Source organism: Ailuropoda melanoleuca, chromosome 3 (assembly GCF_002007445.2).
Source record: "Ailuropoda melanoleuca isolate Jingjing chromosome 3, ASM200744v2, whole genome shotgun sequence".
Classification (NCBI taxonomy): Eukaryota; Metazoa; Chordata; class Mammalia; order Carnivora; family Ursidae; genus Ailuropoda; species Ailuropoda melanoleuca.
In genome coordinates, this window is record NC_048220.1 from 117,503,979 (window position 1) to 117,523,514 (window position 19,536).

At 43.1% G+C, this 19,536-nt stretch overlaps 1 protein-coding gene across 4 annotated transcripts in view; it reads left to right on the forward strand.

The window, feature by feature from the left end:
* The window catches only part of LIFR (LIF receptor subunit alpha), a 75,124-nt gene continuing 55,588 nt past the window's right edge, over positions 1–19,536 (forward strand). Inside the window, exons 1-2 of one of the 4 annotated variants that reach the window (XM_034656982.1) lie at positions 1–82; positions 12,251–12,388. In XM_034656982.1, coding sequence (XP_034512873.1) covers positions 12,276–12,388 — 113 coding nt within the window. In that variant the 5' untranslated portion in view covers positions 1–82; positions 12,251–12,275. Of the gene's footprint in view, positions 83–6,603; positions 12,455–13,420; positions 18,887–19,536 lie in introns of those variants that run through there. The other 3 variants (XM_034656983.1, XM_034656984.1, XM_034656985.1) reach the window with 3 other exon arrangements.

The window sequence follows — 19,536 nt, forward strand, 5'->3', positions numbered from 1 at the left end:
GACTCCGGGCAGCCCCCGGGCGGCGGCCGACGCAGCGGAGCGGACGGCGGGGGATGGCGAGATAGCGGCGCGGGAGCGGCCCGTGAGTGCCGGAGGCGGGTGGGCGCGGCTCGGGCCGTGGGGAGCGGGAGCCACGGAGCCCGGAGCCCCGGTCCCGTGGGCGCGTCGCCGCGAGCGCCTGGCGGCTCGGGCGGAGTTGAGGGCAGCGCTCCTGCCGGCTCTGGTTTGGGGGCGTCCGCGAGGAGTGACGGGGGGAGGGGGAGCGCTCCGGGTCGTGCCGCTCTCCGCGCGCCCTTGGGCCACCTCGCGTCCCGGAGGGCGCCGACTCCCGGGTCGCGAACTTCTGCCCCAAGGAGGGCAGTAAGTTCTGAGACCCGAGGCTACCTGGGGGATGGGAAGGAGCTTTGATTTTTATTTTCCTTTGAGATGTAGTCAGCCGATTGATTTCGTGACCCCGTACTTCACCTCTTCATGAAACCACTTCTTCCTCCCTCTTCCCTTATTTATAGTGTATTTGATTTACTTGTATTTTTATGTGCTTATATCCGAAGGCGCTAAACTCGAAAAACCCAAAGTTGAAGCGTTAGTGATTAAAGTTGGGTTTCATGAAAGATGTCACTTCTGATATGTTGTCTAAAAGGATGGAGCTGGAATCTTGAATTCTGACCCCGACAGAAAATTGCATATCAAGTGGTTGTGCATTTACTTCTGGGCTTGAATAATGTGATTCTGGTCTCCACCTTCCACTACCAAAAAAAAAAAAATTTATATATATAAATATAGCCTTTATTCTCACTTGAGTATCTTTGTGTGCCTTTTTGTGTGGGTGTGTTTAATGCAATCGAATACTGATATAACCTGTACAATTATTGAGTAGCATTTGTGTGGAAATGAATTTTTTGCATTTCTTTTTATGTGTTCTTTTAACATTTTTTAACAGAAGGGTTTCAGTTTAAGGTTTGTCTTCTGACGTTCGTTTTCAGTTTCAGATTTGTCTTTCATTAAAAGTTTTGCTTGGAGTGAAATTGATGTGACTTAGTAGTATCATTTAGTCAGGGGTCTACCAATGAATCCTAAGTTAAATTTAAAGCAAATTCCCATCCCTTACAAATGAAAAATTAAAGCGTTTGTATAGTGCAAATGATGCTTGCCCCTCCCCTTAAAATTATTATTTTGCCACAGATCTGAAATCCCATTTCACTAATATCAGAGGGTTCCTTGTCTAAGCCTGGCAGAAGAGGGGAAACCTAAGTACAGTGTATTTTCAGAAACTCCAGACTCTCTTCTTGTTTTTTACATTGACTTTCTGTTTTATCGCTGGGTGGAAAGAAACTGTGTTAATTTGGAGGCTTCATTAGGTAGTAACAAGCTCAATTTAAATACGAGGTATGCTTTCAAGGTGAACTTAGCAGCTATTTCCCTTCCAAGAATTGAATTGAGGCTTATTTGCTTTGTAATAGGTGAGATCACAAGCAAGCTTCTCTAATTAGTGAAGACTTGGATTCTCTTCTGGGAATTAAGGATCAGGAACTCTGCTGTCGAATGGAACAACTTTTGTAATTTTTGAAAGCTTGTACTTTTTTTTTTTTAAGATTTTTATTTATTTGTTTGAGAGACAGCACAAGCAGGCAGAGCTGCAGGCAGAGGCAGAGGGAGAAGCAGGCTCCCCTCTGAATCAGGACCCTAGTTGAAGGCAAACGCTTAACCAGCTGAGCCACCCAGGCGCCCTGAAAGCCTGTACTTTTGATGATCATCCTTGAATAATATGTTGGCAATAGTATAAATTATTCTGATATTAAAATCTATTGTATTAATTTGTGGGACAGGCAATCTATGCACCCTGTAGGGAATTGAATACATATAAAAAGGTCTGGAGCAGAAAGTGTATCTCTCTTCCCTCTCTGAAACACAGCACCCTGTTCTCCCCAAGAACCAGGGTTACTAGTTCCTTGTATATATCTTTCCAGATATAGCTGATGCTAGTATAAACATTTTGTATGTGTTTTTCTTATTTGTCTTTCCACAAATGAGGACACACTGTATATGCTGTTCTGCACCAGCTCCCCGCCCTTCCCTTAGAGTACTAAGTCTTGGCAGTCCCTCTATCAGTACTTAAGAGAGCTGTCTCATTCTGTAAGAGCTGCTGAGAGTAATCCAATACGGGTGAACCATTATTTATTTAGCTTCCTTTTTTATTGAGATATGTGTAGGTTGTTTCTAATATTTTGTTATAAAATTTTTGTGAATCATTAGTTTGTTAAGGTTTGTGAGTGGATTCCAATTATTCCCCAAGGCCCAAAGGCAATAGTAACTTACTTCTTTGACTCACATTCCAGGAAACAAATGGCCCTTCTCTCCAATATACACCTTTTGCTTTTGTATAATTTCGTAGTGATCCATAAGGATCTTTGGTGTCCCATGTGGTGAAGCCTGAGCCATGATGGCCAGGAACTAAAGTCATACACCTTAACACCCTACCTCTTTGTTTCAAGAAAAGAAAGAACAGATGTAAACTTTTAAGAATAACCTGTAAGAAAAGTTTACAAGAGATTAAGTATTTCTGAACATGGAGAAAAGGCTTGTGCCTTTGATTAAATTGAAGATGAAGGGTGTTTTTGTTCCATAGGACTTGTTTACCATTAGGCACTAAAATGCCTGCCTTCTGTTGATTATCACCAATATCTCCTATTTTAATGTTATTATAACATGGTTACAAATTATACAGTTTGGGAAAAGGGTATGAGTCTTAAGGGGGGGTATGCTTTCGGAAAATATTTGGCTCATTTAAATTAAAAATGGATGTTTCAGAGTGCTTTTAACACCCTACCTCCAGGAGGGTGGGCAGGGTCTGGTTGCTCCCCATGCTTTCTCACCCCCAGGAATAGCCTCAGGATGGGCTGTGAATATTTGTTGAATTAATAAAATAATTTGTAGAAGTACTGCTAATCCTAGAAATTGTGTCTAATACATTATAAAAGTTGAGTATTAGCCAGTGTTGACCTTAACATTTATTTTTTTAGAGTGTTTTAAGACTCCTGTAAGCTATAGTTTTTTCAACTGATCAACTCTTTTAGAATTTAAGGTGTTTTCCCTTTATTATGTGGCACCTGCTATTGTAGTACAAAACTGCTAATACTGCCTGTATTTGCTCTTCTTAAATAAGTTTATATAGAGCATCTGTTATATTGCAGGCAGCTTTATAGGGACCGCAAATGTAGCAGTGCACAGGACCCCACTATAATGAGTTCACATCTTACTGGGGGAGATGAACAAAAAGCAAAGAATCAGTAAAGGCGATAATACCAAATAATGCTGTGTACTGGGAAAGTGGTAAGAGCTGCTGTAATAAAGAGGGCCAGGATGGGGGCCATTGTTTCAGTTTGAGTAGCCCTGGAACAGCCTCTCTTGGAGAGATTTAAGCAGAGAGTTGAATGAGGGAAGAAGTCTGTGTTGTTAGAGGTCTGGAGGAAGACTGGCTCAGGCAGAGGGAAGAGTGAGTGCAAGGGCCCTGCAGGACATCTGAGCCTCTCTTGCTGGAAAAGCAGAGGGCTGTCTCTGTGGCTGGGGTTTATGATGGGAAGGAGATGGGGTGAGTGGCAGGCAGGAGCGAGCAGGCACTGCATTTGGTGCCCTGGGTATTTGCGTGTGTGAAGGAGTGTTTGCACACATGGACTAGAGGCCTTGGATGGTGGCGGTCCTCCACCTGCTGGAAGCTCCAGGAGGGCGGGCAGGGTCTGAGTGTTCCCCATCCTTTCTCAGCACCCAGGAAGAGCCTCGGCCAGGATGGGCTGGGAATAGCTGTTGAGTTAATGAATAACCTGAGAGTTTAAAAAAAATAATCTTGCCTGATTTGGGTCCATCTACCTAGATTGAGGAGTCTTATTTGAGCTTTCCGTCTTGGCTCTGGCCCTTGATGTCGCCAAATCTGTTAGGCACATTCTCCCGAAGTATTGGTTTACGTTGGTTGCATTGGATTGCTTTTCCATGAAGTCAAAGTATGAAGCCTTAGCAATCTACCTAATTTTCCGGGACATTATAGTGATTTCTGAGTAATTTCATCAGAAGTTTCATCTTTGGTTTCAGTAGATTTGCTAATTGCTTAAGTGTAAAATTTTCAGAGATGCCTTTTTTTTTTTTTTTTTTTTTTTTTTTTTGTAGAATGAATGCATTCATTCCTTTGGGCAGATGACAGACTAATGAGCAAGTAAAATATATGTACTTCATGCAGGTACTTTTATTCTCACAGGAAGAATGCGTGCGTGTTCTATTTTAGGGAATATCAGGAACTGTGGTATTTCCTCTTCCCAACTTCTAATCTGTTTGTCATTCTAAATACATGTTCCTTTATGTTAATTGAAAGCGTGGGAAATGAATTTTGTGCCAAGTAATTGTTACAGATGTCTAATAAGAATCTGTTATCTTTCTCTCGACTGTGACTTTCTGGCTTCTGTTTGCCATTAGGAGTTTTGTCATCTTGCAGAATGAGGGTTCTGAATTTTTTAGTTTGCTATTCTAATTGGTTGATACCAGAACCATGAAGTTGTGTCTGGGTTTATCTTGCAACTTTTTCTCATAAGCTCTGCTCAAACACTGTGTAAAGGGTGGATTCTGTGACTCCCCTAAGGCTTAAGTAAGGTTGGCTTTGTCCTTTGTCACTGTCCCTGCAGTAAAAGCTCTTCATGTAGCAGAAGCTCGTAAGCATCTGTGTTACTTGTAACTGGTTGTGGTGATTTAGCGGCTTAGACGTTTGAGTTAAAGTACTTTTACTACTTCCTTTATATTTCCTTTGTGAACTATAGAGCTGCAGGAGTTCCAAATGTGTCTTACATTGTCTAAAATTACAGCACAGACTTTCTCGCCAGTCATTGCTGCTCATGTTGCTCACGTGAGCAAAGGTGGTGTTTAGCAGATACCGTTCTATGGTTTTATGTTAGAAGTTGAGAACAAACTTCTGGTGGGTGAATTTTTCATGGAATTTTGCACAGAGGTGAGAAAAATCCTGGCTTTTACCCATTGTAGGCCAGGTCCCAAAGAAGACTTGGACTCATCCATATGTGCCTGTCATTAAGAATCTATCTCCGGTGATGGATATTAAGGAGGGCACATACTGCATGGAGCACTGGGTGTTATATGCAAATAATGAATCATGGAACATTACATCAAAAACTAAGGATGTACTCTGTGGTGACTAACATAACATAATAAAAAATCATTATTAAAAAAATAAAAAAGAATTTATCTAGATTATTGAGTGGCAGTATTCTGGCTGACCACAAGGAGGCGATATCCCTTCCTGAAAGTGTGTGTGGGGGGGGGGCTTCCCTAGAGGGGGGCTTGGGATGCTGAGGCCCCTTGCTGTGCCTTCCTCTGACTGCTATCAGAAGCAGCCTGCAAGGAGACTCTGGATCTAAGGCTTGAAATGGTGGTGGCAGGAACATCTGGTGGAAAATAACAAGTGGTGGCAGAAGTAGTTCTTCCCATTTCTAATATTAGAAATGCTAATGGGGCCGTGAGCTGTAGACATTGTGCAGACAGAATTGTGTATGTCTGTTGAGGTGGGCGTAAGCTGCTGCTGAGTGAGCATCCACCGGGACTCCAGTGCCACAGCCCCTGAGGGTGCTGGGGTGCCACCTGAAAGCTGGGGTGCCAGCCATTCCTGACCACAATCTAGCATACTAGTGAGGTCCTGTTTCACATCTCGTCCTCAGTATTTATAGTACAGTACAGAAGGGGAGGAGGCATGGGCATTTTAAAAACCTCTTCAAAGAAACCATGGAAGTTGGGAGCGTACTTCTTCATCTAATCGGAACCTGTCCTGTGTTGATTCTTTGAAGATACCTGGACCTGCCAGAGTTTTACTGTAGATGTAAAGTTATCTTTTTTGGAGATCCACGTTCAGAATTTGTGGAACTATATAGAGCTTAAAATGCAAAGCTCTTATCAGTTATAAGAACTTAAACATTCAAACAAAGCAAAAGAAAGTCTAGAATTTGAGAGCCGGAAGAGGTCTCAGGTCATCTGGTCAACTTCTTGAGTTTACTAATGAAGAAACCAAGACCCAGAGAGGTTATAATTTGCCCAAGAATCCAATGGTTCCAGACTAGCATTGTAACCATGATTTGCTGATTCTTTCCTGTAGGGTCCTGACCTTCCCCCAACACCTAGAACAGCAGCTCGTTAAAGGCAGGGACTTTGTGGAGTTCACCACTGTGTCCTCAACAGAGAACATTGCCCAGCCCATAGTAGACATTCAGATATTTGTTGATAAATGAGTGTCTATAGGATTTTAACAACTTCAGATTGTCTTATTGGCAATAAGTACAGTATTTATAAAATTTGAAAGAATGTATAATTTCATGAGTTTCTTGTTAAAAAAAAAAGTATGGCATATTGCTATTAAAGCCTCAAATATTAAGCCTAACATTAGCCAGGTGGGCAAGTGAAGATGTGAGGTTTTACTTACTTGCTTGGCACCTTTCTGAGCCTGGTTTCACTAAATTTTCAAATTGTCGTTCTGTAACCTCAGCCTGCTGGGATTTGATCTCATTAATGTTTTATATTTTCTATTTGAAAATGTATTTTAAAATATAGCATTTGTTGTCTGAATTGTTTGCTGTTTTTCTAGATATGTTTTACTAATAGTTTAACTATTTTTAAAATTTAAGGCTATATAGGGATTTGATTGTTTAAAAACAAGTCTAGCCAACTGGAGGGTTTGGGGAATTGTCACTTTCAAACGCTGCTGGTGGGTGTTTCATTTGTTACAACTTTCCAGGAGGGCAATTTTGTATTACTCATGGAAAGCCTCAAAAATGTGCTATGTCCCTTACTCAGGCATTTCCATCACTAGGAATTTAAACTAAGGAAAAAGAAATAAGCATGTGTACAGAGACCAGTCTATAGCAGTGGGTTCTTACCTACACAGTGCATGTAGGTACCACATTCCCGTACGTAGCTTTCTCCCCCACAGTGATTCTTAACTTGGTGGGAAGTCTGCTTCATTGAGTGTCTCAAGATTGGGAAGGGGTGCTCTCTGAATTTTGGGAAGAATACATCTCCAGATTCTGGTGACTTCCCCACAAAAGTATACACAAAAAACAACCTCTAATTTGCAAAAATGGTTTTTGTAGTTTCCTTTATGATAGTTGTAAACTAGAAACAATTTAAGTGCTCAATAATAGGGAGATGGGCTACATAAATTGTGGTAGGCGCATGTATTAGAGAACCCTTCATTAACAGTGAGGTAGGGGAGTCATTTATTGATATGAAAGGAAATCAGAATTTGCAAACTGAAAAAGCAGATTTGCAAAATGGCATGTGTAAATTGATATGAGGTTTTTGGCTATTTGCTTTGGTGGCTGAATGTGAGAGAGTGAGCTTGTGTGTGTGTCTGTCTGTGTTTACAATTTGTAAAATGCTGGGAAAAATATATACCAAATGTTAGGTGAGATTATCTTTGTGTGTTGAAATTACAGGTGACCATTATCTTTTTATTATTTCCCTGATTTCCATTATATAAAGCATGTTATATAGTTAAGAGAATGGGATTAGATGCTATTTCCCATTTACTGGTTGTGTGAACTTGGGCGAGTTCTGTGAGTTTTTCCTTATCTGTAAAATGGGAACAATAATAATATCCAGCTCAAGGTGCCTGCAGGTAGTGTTTGATAAATGTTACCTTGACCTCACCAATCTGATATGATTAAGGCCAATATTATGTTCCTATTAATACAGAATTTCTAAGCAGAATAACTTGTTGTACAAGTTTTATCAAACTGTTGTGAAAAGCATTTCAGGACATTCTGACAAAATATTTCATTGCTTTTGGTCACTGGGAAATATCTTGCTGAATTTTTATTTACTTTAAAACTGAAATGCTTTCTGTTGCCAAGAAATTTTATTTTGAATTGAAGGCTTTTTTTTTCTTCTGTGTTTGCTTTTAATAGTCTTGTATGATAGGTTCTTAAAGGTCAAGATCCGATCTTTTTTCCTTTTGTAGAGTTCAAATGAAATGTGATTCACTCCTTCAGTAACTGTTAGGGGCCTTTTTTTCCCCCCAGGTGGTGGGCTGGCATCAGATCCATAGCAGTGCCCTGGACAGGCGTGCCCCCTCACTTGCACGATGGGGGAAGTGGCTGGTATGGTTCAGGGCCGGGCCAGGAGTTGCACACACTCAGTAAATGGTCTTGCCACAGCTGACACAGCTGACGGTCAAGCAGGCCTTATTTCCTCCCCTGCAATTCTGGAAGAAACTTTGTCGTGAGGTTACTTTTCAGTGTACACAAACATTACCTCCTGCTTATTCCATAAAGGACATGAGGAGCAACGAGGTTATTTCCTTCACTGAATTTTTACTGATGATTTTACATTGTACCTGTGTGAGAATATCCGAGGCTGATAATCTTAAAATTGCTGCAGTATATCTTCTGTGAAGGTCATGCCTTTTTGAGGTTATCTTTTATAAAATTATTGAGATGGGTTCCTACTAATAAATTTAGGACGAATGGAATTCATGGGGATCCCGTTTGAGAAATTCTAACAGGTAATCTTACTGAGGATGAAGGCAATAAAGCATGCACTGAAAATATACGAAACGACATTAATTTTGTAATTTCCTAATGTAAGAGCGGTTTTTCAGTTGGCAGCGGTTGACAAATTCTGACGTAGCGTAGATGCAGCAGTCACGAAGGAAGCCTCAGAACTTTCATGACAAACAGTGACCTTTCATTTCATTTCCCTCATCCAGCCTAACAAAAGAAGATGGTTTCACGAATCTTTTTATCTTGAGCCTATGTCGAATGCGAGGAAGGTTAAGTCATGTCACAGTTCGGAGGCACCAGCAGAGCCAACATGTTATTCGTCATGTAACTCACGTTTTTTTCTGTCTACACACTTGCTTTCCATGGTCCACCTTCCCCCCTCCATTCCGACCCCACTAGAACCAGCAGTTAGCTTTCTTTCATTTGGTTGAGGGGAGGTGGCTTTTCAGAAAGAAAAACCTTTTATCTCTCTCAATGAGAGGGATGAGTACGCCTTTGCAAGTGGAGAGCAGCCAAGCTGTGTTGACATGCAGACATTAGCCTGTTGGCTAGACATTGAACTTAGCCCACTTGCCCTTTCTCCAATGCCAGCGTCAATAAAAGTACAGATGTCTCTGTTGGGGAACTTTTCAACTCACTGGCGAGCAGTCAAAGCCATGATTGCTATACTCACACATTCCAAGGGATGTATTGCTGGGATCAAAAGCTCAAATGCTTGCAGGTGCAGTGGGGGTCATGCACCTTGCTGAGTGGGTCTGATCTGCCTGCTGTCTGTGCTTTTGGTAGAGACAATCAGAAATACCTTTTTTACTACGGGGTGGACAACAGTGATCATCTAGATGGTAAGTGGCAACTGAAATTTGTCTCCGTTCTGGAGACCAATAAGGAAAGACACGGGGAGGCTGGATGTGGGGCAGTGTGAGCTTAGTTTGGAAGGATGGGTTGGTGTTTGTTAAGTGGACAAGGACCAGGGGGACAGACATTCTGGGCAGAGGGCACAGCATGCGCAGTGGACACAGAGCACGGCCCAGCCTGGCACGTTTGGTGGGACCCAAGCACAAGGGCCACGTGGGCAGAGGTGGAAGTGGGAGCTTAGGTGGCATGAAACAGTGGAGAGCCCCATGTGTCAAGCTAATGTTGGCCCCTTTTCCAGTAGGCCAGGGCGAGTGATGGACGAGTTCAGGCACGTGAGAGCAGCATTTCAGAAAGTTGACTCCTGGCTGTGCTGTGGAGGGCTTGGGAATGCAGGGACCAGTGCGGAGCCCTGCAGAAGAGGCCCACAGCATGCCCGGCTCCTCAAGTTTGGCTGTGTTCTCCTCATAATGTCAAGGCAGTGACACATGGAGTGGCGAAGACCACAAGCTCCTCTCATGCCCCGTCTGCCATGCCCTTTCTGAAAGCTTCTGAGTAAACTCGGTGCCAAAGCATTCCGTGTGTTCGGAGCTCCCAAGCACAGGTCTTCTGGGACCTACCCTTAAGTTGCTAAATGTTCAAGGGGTCCCTAAGTGTGGGTGGTATTGTAAAATAGGGAGCCGGGGAAGTCCGGAGGACGTTGGTCACAGGGTACAAACTTTCAGTGACGAGATGAGGGAGTCCTGGGGGTCTCTTGGACAGCATGTGACTGTCGTTAAGTTTGTATCGTATGCTTAGAAATTGCAATGAGAATAGATCTGAAGCATGTTTACCCCGTCTGCACACAAAAAGGTAACTGCGAGGTGATAGGCACGTGCATTAACTTGATTGTGGTAGTCGTTGCACAGTGTATATCGAATCATCAGGTTGTGCGTTTGAGATGTATCCCGTTTTGTCAGTTATACCTCAATGAAGCTGAGAAATAAATCGGCAGTAGGCACACCCACGGAGAGATGGGATAAGGATATGGAGTGAGATTTATTCTGAAGCAAGAACTTGTAATAATTTGGGCAGTAGTAAAGACAACAATCGCTCATATTTAATATTCTTAATATTACTATTGGATTACTATATTAATATTACTATTGGATTACCTACCTGTTAGTTTTTCAGACTCAAAGTGAATCCTCCCATTCTAATGCCACTGGAGGATAGGATTTTAGGCACTGTGATAAAATGAGGAGACACAGAGCTGTCCTTGTTACTGTTTTGGAGGTTATATTCCATTATTGGCCCCTTTCACTGATCAGTCTTTGGTGTTTGTCCCACGTGTTGCCACTAAATCATGTCTCTTCCAACCTGTATTTGTTCATTTTCTGCACATGATGCCATCATCAGCATCAGCATCATCTTATTTTGGACCCTGAAATTATCAGTGCTAAATTTATCTTTTGTACTAGTTTATTGGATTAATTTATTAGAATTCTCATTATTACGTGCAATATATTTGCTATTTTGCCCATTTTTTTAATCCACGGATTTGATGAAGGTGAGTCCTGTGTCATCATCCAGTTCATTAATGAAAAGGTCTAGAAAAACAGAACTGTGTCATTTCTGTAGTAATCTTTGTCTAGGTTGACATCCAATAATTAGCACCCCTCGAGTAAGGTTGAGCATGTGGTGGTGAAAGAACCCCCTTTACTCCTTTGTATACAACCTGTATTTCTTCATCTTGCTCATAAATATCTTTCAGGCATTTAGAAAAGACCTTGTTCAAACCAAATACCTCCTGTCTCTTTCTGATGCTTGCTTTCCCGGGTCAGCAGCTTCATCAGGTGAAGGGGTAAGGTGGGGCTGAGGTACACTGGCGTAGGGTCCCTTTCCTGATAGGTTCCGTGGTCTTACCCAGGATCAATGTCAAGCTCACACGTGTCTCCTCTGTAGAATCTGCTTGCTTGACAGAACGTTCCACAGAGCATCGCTTTCCAAAACAGTTTGGCCAGAGACCAGTTCTTTCTGTTGTATTTTTCATTCTCTGTTCTGCTGTATTTAGAAGTTTCAAGTGAATGTAAGGTGAAGTACTGTGCTTCCAAATACTTAAAAGATGCTGTTGATTATGGTCAAAAGCTAAAGATTTTGTTTTAATTCTTTTTTTTCCTTTTTTTCTTTTGAGAAGCATTTGCCTTCTAAAATAATGCTTAGGATTTTGAGATCTGGAATTAAATAATACCATAAAGAAAAGAAAAGGACCATTTGAATTCTTTTGGAGAGGAGAGCTTTGAGATTCCAACCCCAAAGAATGTTAAGGAAACATTCAGGCACATTTTGGTCAATATCTGTGCACTGAAATATAAATCTTCAAATGGTTTATATTTTAAGATTATTTCAACAGCAAGTCAGGAATTTTTTAATGGCAATACATTTTGAAAACAGGTTGTTAACTGGTGCCCTACGAACTGTACTTGGCCTACAAATGTGTTTTCTTTGGCCCACATAGTGTTTCATAAAGAATTAGTTGCCAGCATTTAAAAATAAGGAGATTTCACATTACCAAACCAAACCAAACCAGACCTGCATCCCGGTCCCTTTTTGAAAACCTTGAAGGTCTGTGACTGCACTGGACCCCTGTTCCTCCATGGTGGCTGTAGAGAAGTAAGACACGAGCTGGAGGCTTCCCAGCGCAGCTCTGCATTCCGTATTCCGTCCCTATGACCAGCCTCACTCATCTGCCTGGTCCTCAGAGTAGGTTTGAGCTTGCACCTGCAAAGTTAAAGAGCTAACCAATTAGGGGTATGCTTCAGAGTTGGGAGGAGAACAGGAAGGTGGTAGCCTTTTGCTCTTTTGTTCCCTAAACATAGGTTGTTTGACCTCGGGCATGATGTGATGACTGGCCGTGGCTGGGAGAGCAGGTGGAATTTTCCCCCAGGAACGCATTCAGCCAGGCAGCGTGGAGGAGAGCAGCGTCCCTCATGGCATTCCAGATCTGCTAGTTCAAGGTGACGAGCAAGGTGTCCTAAGAATAAAACAGCTCTGCATTTGTTAGCATGTGGAAAGTAGGGAAGGTAGGCCCTGAGTCATCGTTGTGTGATTTTAGAGGTGTTAGGAAATTTGTCCAAGGTCACATACCTGCCACCTGGGCAGTGGTAGACAAAGGGACTAGAGCCCAGGACTCGTGACCCTGGTTCAGTGAATTTTCCACTCTATGTTTTTCATGTATGTGTCATGGTCTAGAGATGATGTTGGTAATCAGGCCTGGATTCAAACCCAGATTCTGCCCCTGACTAGCTGTGTGACCTCAGGTAAGTGTCAAAAACCTATCTGTGCCTTATTTTCCTTGTTATAAAGAAGGGGAGGATAATGATACTGAGCTCATAGGGTAGTTATGGGGATTAAATCTGATATTGCATTTAAAGACCTTAAAACAGTGACTGCCTATAGTAAATAGTGCGTTAACCACACGTCTGAAAAATAATATTTGTAAATTCTGTATTATCACAGTTGACTTGACTAAAACCAGCATTTCAACCACACAAAACTATTACATAGTATATATTTTTTTTCCTCTTAGAATTTAGAAAGACCTTTTAGGATAGTTTCACTCTATGTATTTTTTTTTTAAGCCTCCAACAATTTGACCCAATTTTATCTTTTTATTCATAAATTTTTCTGTAGCAGACAGGTGTATTCAAAAGCATACTGTTCAGCTTTCTCTTCAGAAAGTAAAACAATTGGCTGTCATCAAAATATTTTCAGTCCTCACCAGAGATGCCATTTGGGTGGATTTGTTCAATTCACTAAATAGATCTTGAGTACGTAGTGCACATAAAGCCCTTTTAGATGCAAGAGAGTTATAAAGTTAAATCTCAAACTGAGGGCTTCGGAGGGGAGGGGGTGGGGGACTGGGATGGGCCGGTGATGGGTATTGAGGAGGGCACATACTGCACGGTGCACTGGGTGTTACGCGGGGATAATGAATCATGGAACATTGCATCAAGAACTGAGGGTGTACTGTATGGTGACTAACATAATGAAAAATTATTATTAAAAAAATAAAGTTAAATCTCTGCTCTTTAGGAGCTCATAATTAATGGGAAGAGAGGGCGGGAGGAAGGAAAGAATCATGTCCATAATATCTGGTATGGTATAAGAAATGCCTGAAGTGGAAATTGAGCAAAGTGCAGTGGGAACATTAAGAGAATGCCAGGATCTGGGCGTGATGGTCTGCCAGAGAGCCAGGAGGCAAAGATACCCCAAGGGCAGGGAGCTGAAGAGGAGGATCAGATTGTGGGGCCGAAGTTTGCATTTGAGTTTGGACCTATAGTGTGAGCAGTTGGTCAGGAAGCCTCCTGACCCTTGGCCTGGAGCTGGAAGGGATGATGAGGATTAGAGATGGAGAAGCTTATCAAAGCCAGATGGAAGCCAGATGCCACAAGGTAGATGAAGTACTTGTGCCTTGATGCCTCTGAGGGCCCACCAGAGCGGGGGATGTGGAGACGGGGGTTGGGCAGAGAGCCAGACAGGTGCTGTTTAGGAGGTAAAACTGACCAGTAGGTGGAAGGGCTGGGGAAGGAGGAGGAGTTAAGGGTTACTCTCGCTCTGGTGACGCAGGAGAAGACTGGTGTCATGAGCAAGGACCGGGGCATAAGAGAGCAGGTCAGGAAGGGAAGGTGAGTGTAATCCTCTACCTGTGGGGATTTTGAGGGATCTGTGAGATGTGTAAGTGGACATGTAGCATCAAAATATTTTGTTGTTGCTGATGGACCTCATTTGAATTGGATGCGTGTAGTAGATAAGCAAGCAGTTGCCTAGGAGGCAGATGGTAATCTGTAAATGGAAGAGGCCAGTCCTGGAAATACAGATTTGGAAGCCATGAGTTGTGAATGATGAAAGCCACAGAACAGATAATGCAGTTCAGTGAAGAAATATGGGGTGAAAGCAGTGGGCTAAGGGAGTCCCACGAGGAAGCGGGGTGGGAATGCTGTCTTCAGGGCATCTTTAGTCGGTGATAGATTATTTAATTAATGGTCTTAGGATAAGTGTAACCTTTGGGGGCTAGGGGAGCCTGGGTTTCCCAACTCCTGTCGTACACCAAAATTAATTTCATATGGATTAAAGTTTCACATGTTAAATAAAGCTTTAAATGTACTGGAAGACTATATAGGTGACAATTTATACAGCTTTGGCATGAGAAAGAGTTTATGGTCAGAAGCCATAAAGGACAAATTGGGAAATCTGACTTAATGAAAGTCAAACAGAAACCTCACTGACAAGTAAGAAAACAAACTGGAAATATTTGCAATGCATGTAACAGTTCACATGCATATTGTGGTATGGTGTTAGGATTTGTTTCTTATCAAGCAGTGAAGAAAAGATCAATGTCTAATTAGAAAAATGGGCAAAAGGCAGAATAAGCATCTTATATGCAAGCATTGCAGATTGCCAATAAACCTATGAAAGGTATTTTTGACTCCATAATCAAGGAAATGCCATTTATGACCTAACAGTTGGAAGAGATTAAAATTAAAAAAAAAAAATCTTACTCTTGGTGAGAGTGTGGGGCAGCATGTACTGGGGAATAGAACTGTTCCTGATAGTTTTTGAAGGTAAGCTGCTATTGTGCTTTTCCCCAGCATGTTAAAGATCCCTTGGCAGTTTTTGGAATAAGAAGGAGTGTCCTTCAGGTCATTTCTTTTGTATGATAATAGGGTGTTTCGCCCTTGTGAGCAAAGGCAAAAGCAGGTTCGTTTGTGTGATAGACATTATGGGCATTTACTGAAGGCTGTGGCATGCCACACACTCTGACAGCCCAGCATGGTGAGAGGCGAGCGGACAGACGCTGGTCAGCGTGGTGGAGCTTCCGGTGGACCCCGGAGCATAAGAGGAGCTGGAGGTGTGGAGAACATCATGGGGCACATTCCACAGAGGCAGTGGTTTGAGGGGAGACCGTGAGGCCTGTGGGGAGTGTGGGGAGCTGGATGTAGTTAGCCCACTGCAGGGTGGAGTGGAGAAGACTGTTCGAAGGGTTTTGTCTACCAGGCTGGCCAGGAACTTGATGTTGGAGCAGTGGGGAGTCTTCAAAGGATTTTAAGCACCAGAGTGATGTACTCAAATTTGTTTTGACGTGCTGAAGTTGTTAGTGAACAGGCTCTTCAGTTAACAGGGAAGTCCTCCCTGGAGTGAAGATGACCAAACTGAAGGGGAGGAATGTTGGGATCCTGAAAAACTAAGAGTCACAGACCAAGAAGTAACTACAGTTCTTTTGGGGAAATGCTATCCTGCAGAATCCACAAAGATCTACTCTAATAACACAGCAAAAGTTACATTTCAGGATTATTTTCCTGCTAGCAGATTCAGGTTAGAGTATGATAATGGAATCCCTAGGCAGTTGAGTTGGCCTCTAACCACATTTTTGGTTGACAGTACTCTTGGTGTTTCATTGTTTTTACGGTGCCCCCAGGTCAAAAGAAATGCCTAAGAATTCTTCTTATGAAGTTCTTAATTCCAAACAACTTAAGTATTTATGACCTGACACGGTACTGGCAGTTTGGAAAAATAATGCATAACAATTTAAAAGAAAAATAGTGTTTTTTTTCTTGGAAATGGATCGGACACTGCCACCCTCGTTTCCATTTCGACATTGATTTTTGAGTGGATGGTACCTGTGTTTTATCACAGTAACCAATGACCCTGTCTTTGCAAGGTACGAGGTCATTGAGAGGAATGTAGCACGGCCTAGAGTTGAAACTGAACTACCTTGAGCTAAAGGTTCTGACAGTGATGGACAGTGATGTTGCTTCGTTTCCTTTAAAATTTAAAGTACACTGCACTTTCCCAGTTCACTTGCTTCCGTGCCTTGTGGGAACTACAGGTCTGATTTGTGTTCCAGTGTGGGCAGAGCTTGGGTTATCCATCAGCCAGCTCTGGAGTGTGTCTGCTCAGCTCCAGGCACCGCGCTGGACTGGGGGTGGGGGGGCTTACAGTGAACCGAGAGGAGGCATCATCCTCTTACAGTCTGTTGGAGGAATTACAAAATTGGGAAGTGCTGCTGTGGAGCCGGGGTCAGCCAGCTTTCTGTAAGGGGCGGGGTAGTACACAAGTATTTTGGGCTCTGCCGGCCACGCAAGCCTCTGTGGAGGCTGCTCGGTCCTAGCACTGTAACGTGAAAGCAGCCGGTAGACACGTGCTTGGCTGGGTCCTGGTAAAACCTCATTGACAGATTCAGGGCTGCCCCCCCACCCCATCCTAGTTTGTGGAAGCCCTGAAATACGGAAGTAATTAACGTGTCGTGGAAACAGAAGAAGGAGTAGCTGACCTGCTAGGGGACCCCAGAAGGGATCTCAGGGGCCCAGGTGGGCTCTTCTCCCTCCTACCAGGGTTTCCCAGGTGAATAGAGGAGGGGGCAGAAAGCAGTACAGAAAGGAGTTCCAGGCAGAAGGAAAATAGGTGCAAATGTAGGGAGTCATAAAGGGACGTGGCAGCTTGGAAATGGTAAGGATCGGAGGCAAGGGCGCCAGGCTGCAGTTTCATGGATCATTTTTTTCTCATTTTCTTGTTTTCTACCTCACTCTTTTGGTGGAAGGTATATTTTCTGAGTTCTGGCATGTCTTTATAAAATGTATTTTACCCTCTCAAGTAGTAGTTTGAGTATAGAATTCAAATGTAAAAATAATTTTCACGTGAAATTTTGGAGATGTTCTCTTTAGCCTTCAGTGCCAGGAAGTCTGATATCCCCACTCCACTCCCCCACTGTGTTTGAGGACCAAACACCCAGTGTCCCCTCTGCCCCCGCAGCCTGCTTTGAAGATAGCGTTGGCACCATCCCTGCACAACATTGGAGGGCTTGTCGGGCTCACGGCAGCAAGTTCCAGAGTCCTGGTCCAGAGTCCCATGCTGCTCTCGTTTCAGAGCCCTTGTATGGCTGAACTTCCCCTCTCCGGAAGCTCTTAAGATTTTTTTTTACACAGTTTTTCTCCATGATGTACTTTGGTATAACTCTTTGTAAATTCACTTTTCTGCGTCCTTGGTTGGCTCTTTGAGAACTTGATTTTTTTGCACCTGAGTATATATAGCCATCATTCTTTGTATGTCTTTGTTACTGCAGTTGTCTCATAATCCCCCGAAAACACCACTTCCTTCAAGCTTCTCTCTTCCTGAAAAAACCTTTACTATCTCCCTGCACAGTCTCATCTTGGTCTGCTTTCCCAAACCGGCCAGGTTTGTGTTTTTCATACGTATGTCCCCTCCGCTTAGATCCCCACACTTCACTTTACAATACAGCAGCATCTCCCTAACTGCAAAGTATATGTTCCTGAAAAGCTTTCTTCAAAGGCAGTGCTCCAGGGACTGAAGATCTTGTGTGGGGGGGAGACGGAGGTGAGGAATGCAGTTAGGAGAGTAGCTGCTGGTCACAGTTTTCAACAATGTTTTTGTCCCCTAATAGAAATGAGTAAAGAAGGGGACACTAAGAAGAGTATGAATCAGCAATATGGATACTGTTTACTTTCCATTCAGTCTCCCCGTCTAGGGGTAAACATTCCAGCATCTCCTCTCCCATAGGTTTGGTGATCCGCAGATGTGTTTATCTTGCCTTGTGGTTAACTGGCTTCTCTCCCTCCAGTGTGCAGTTCCTTTTGTAAGTCAGTGACAAGGGAGTATCTCTTGGGATTGACAAAAAGTTTCTCGAGATAAAAGATGCTCTGGGTCCTCCGTCTTCCTGACCAAACAGGTGCTTCTCAGGCCCCTTCCCACCAGCCTTGCTGCAAGACTGGAGAGTCCCACCAGCAAAATGCACTCACTCTCTGCCACATTTCCCCCTCCTTCCCCACCTCCCTCTCCTCTCACCCCACCAAAAAAGAAAAACAGACTAAACAAAACATATCTGGACCACAGTTTCTGGTCCTCCTCTGCCTCTACTCTCCTGGATGGAAAGGACCGAAACCTCATGGTGACTGGAACTGGACGTTCAGAGCTGAGGAGAAAGCAAAGCAGGGTGCATTTGTGGCTGTTCTGTTTTCACAAGAGGGGACAGAGAGCTCTGCATGTGGGCTTGGCCCATCTTCCTGACATCCTAAGATTGAGGTTAGGATACAACGTAAAGAAACAAAACAAGCAAAGAACAGATTTATTTTTTCTTTCCATTCCAACAGTTTTATAAATTGATTCTGCTTGATCAGTCTTCTTAAAAAGGTTTGTTGACGTATATTTAATCCTTTACCATAATTATATTGCATAAGATACAGACTGGTGGCCCGCAGGTGGGACACAGTCTGAAGACATATATTTTGTTTGGCCTTTAGAATATTTAAAAGCTACAAATTAGTTCTGTACATTTATGCATTTGAGTTTTTCATATAAATTCCCAGGTTTCTATCTTGGCTTGAAAAATGAGAAAATCTGGCAAAACAAGGCCCACTGCTGCCCTCTCTAGGCTAGGCTGGCGAGCTCCGGTTTACACCTGCCTGTGGAGAGTTGATCTCACCTGTTTTGCCTTCCAGGTATTTGCATTTGCACTCTGCTGCTGCAGTGAGTGACAGTGATCCTAATTTTGGAACCTCTCTAAAAATGTGTTCTCTAGAAATAAGGCATCAATGGGGAAAAAGTAAATTCTGTCAGTGTTTCTATTCGAAGGGAGGAGAGACAAGTTTCACGTGTCCTTTTTCCCTTAAAGTAAATTAGAAAGCTCTGTTCGTTTACTGTTCTGGCCTCAAGTGAATCCATTTGAAATTTTTGCTTCATAGAGAAGTTAGATCTATTAGAAGCATAATATCATATGGCCTAAGTGACTTGCTCACCATTTTCTACATAAGTGTTAACGACAGAAGAGAATTTTCTTTGTCATCCTGCCTGTGTTCAGGTAAGCAGGTATTGGTGACACTGTCATTGATCTTCCTGTTCCCGAGCACACCCCTCACCCCGGCCTGCCACTCTCTGACCTCCTCAGCGGAGTCCTTGATCGGCACCTGCTGTTGGCGCTGACCTTGCGCTGGTCTGTCTGCTTGCCCGTGGCCTGCCAGCAGGAGTGCAGTATTGCACCTTAACTTTGGGAAGTTTCTCCTGTGGACCCTGAGCAGAGTTGGACTCTGTCCGCAGCTCCTGCGCCTGAGGCCGGGAGGGCTTAAGTGATTTGCCTCAGTCACACTGCTCA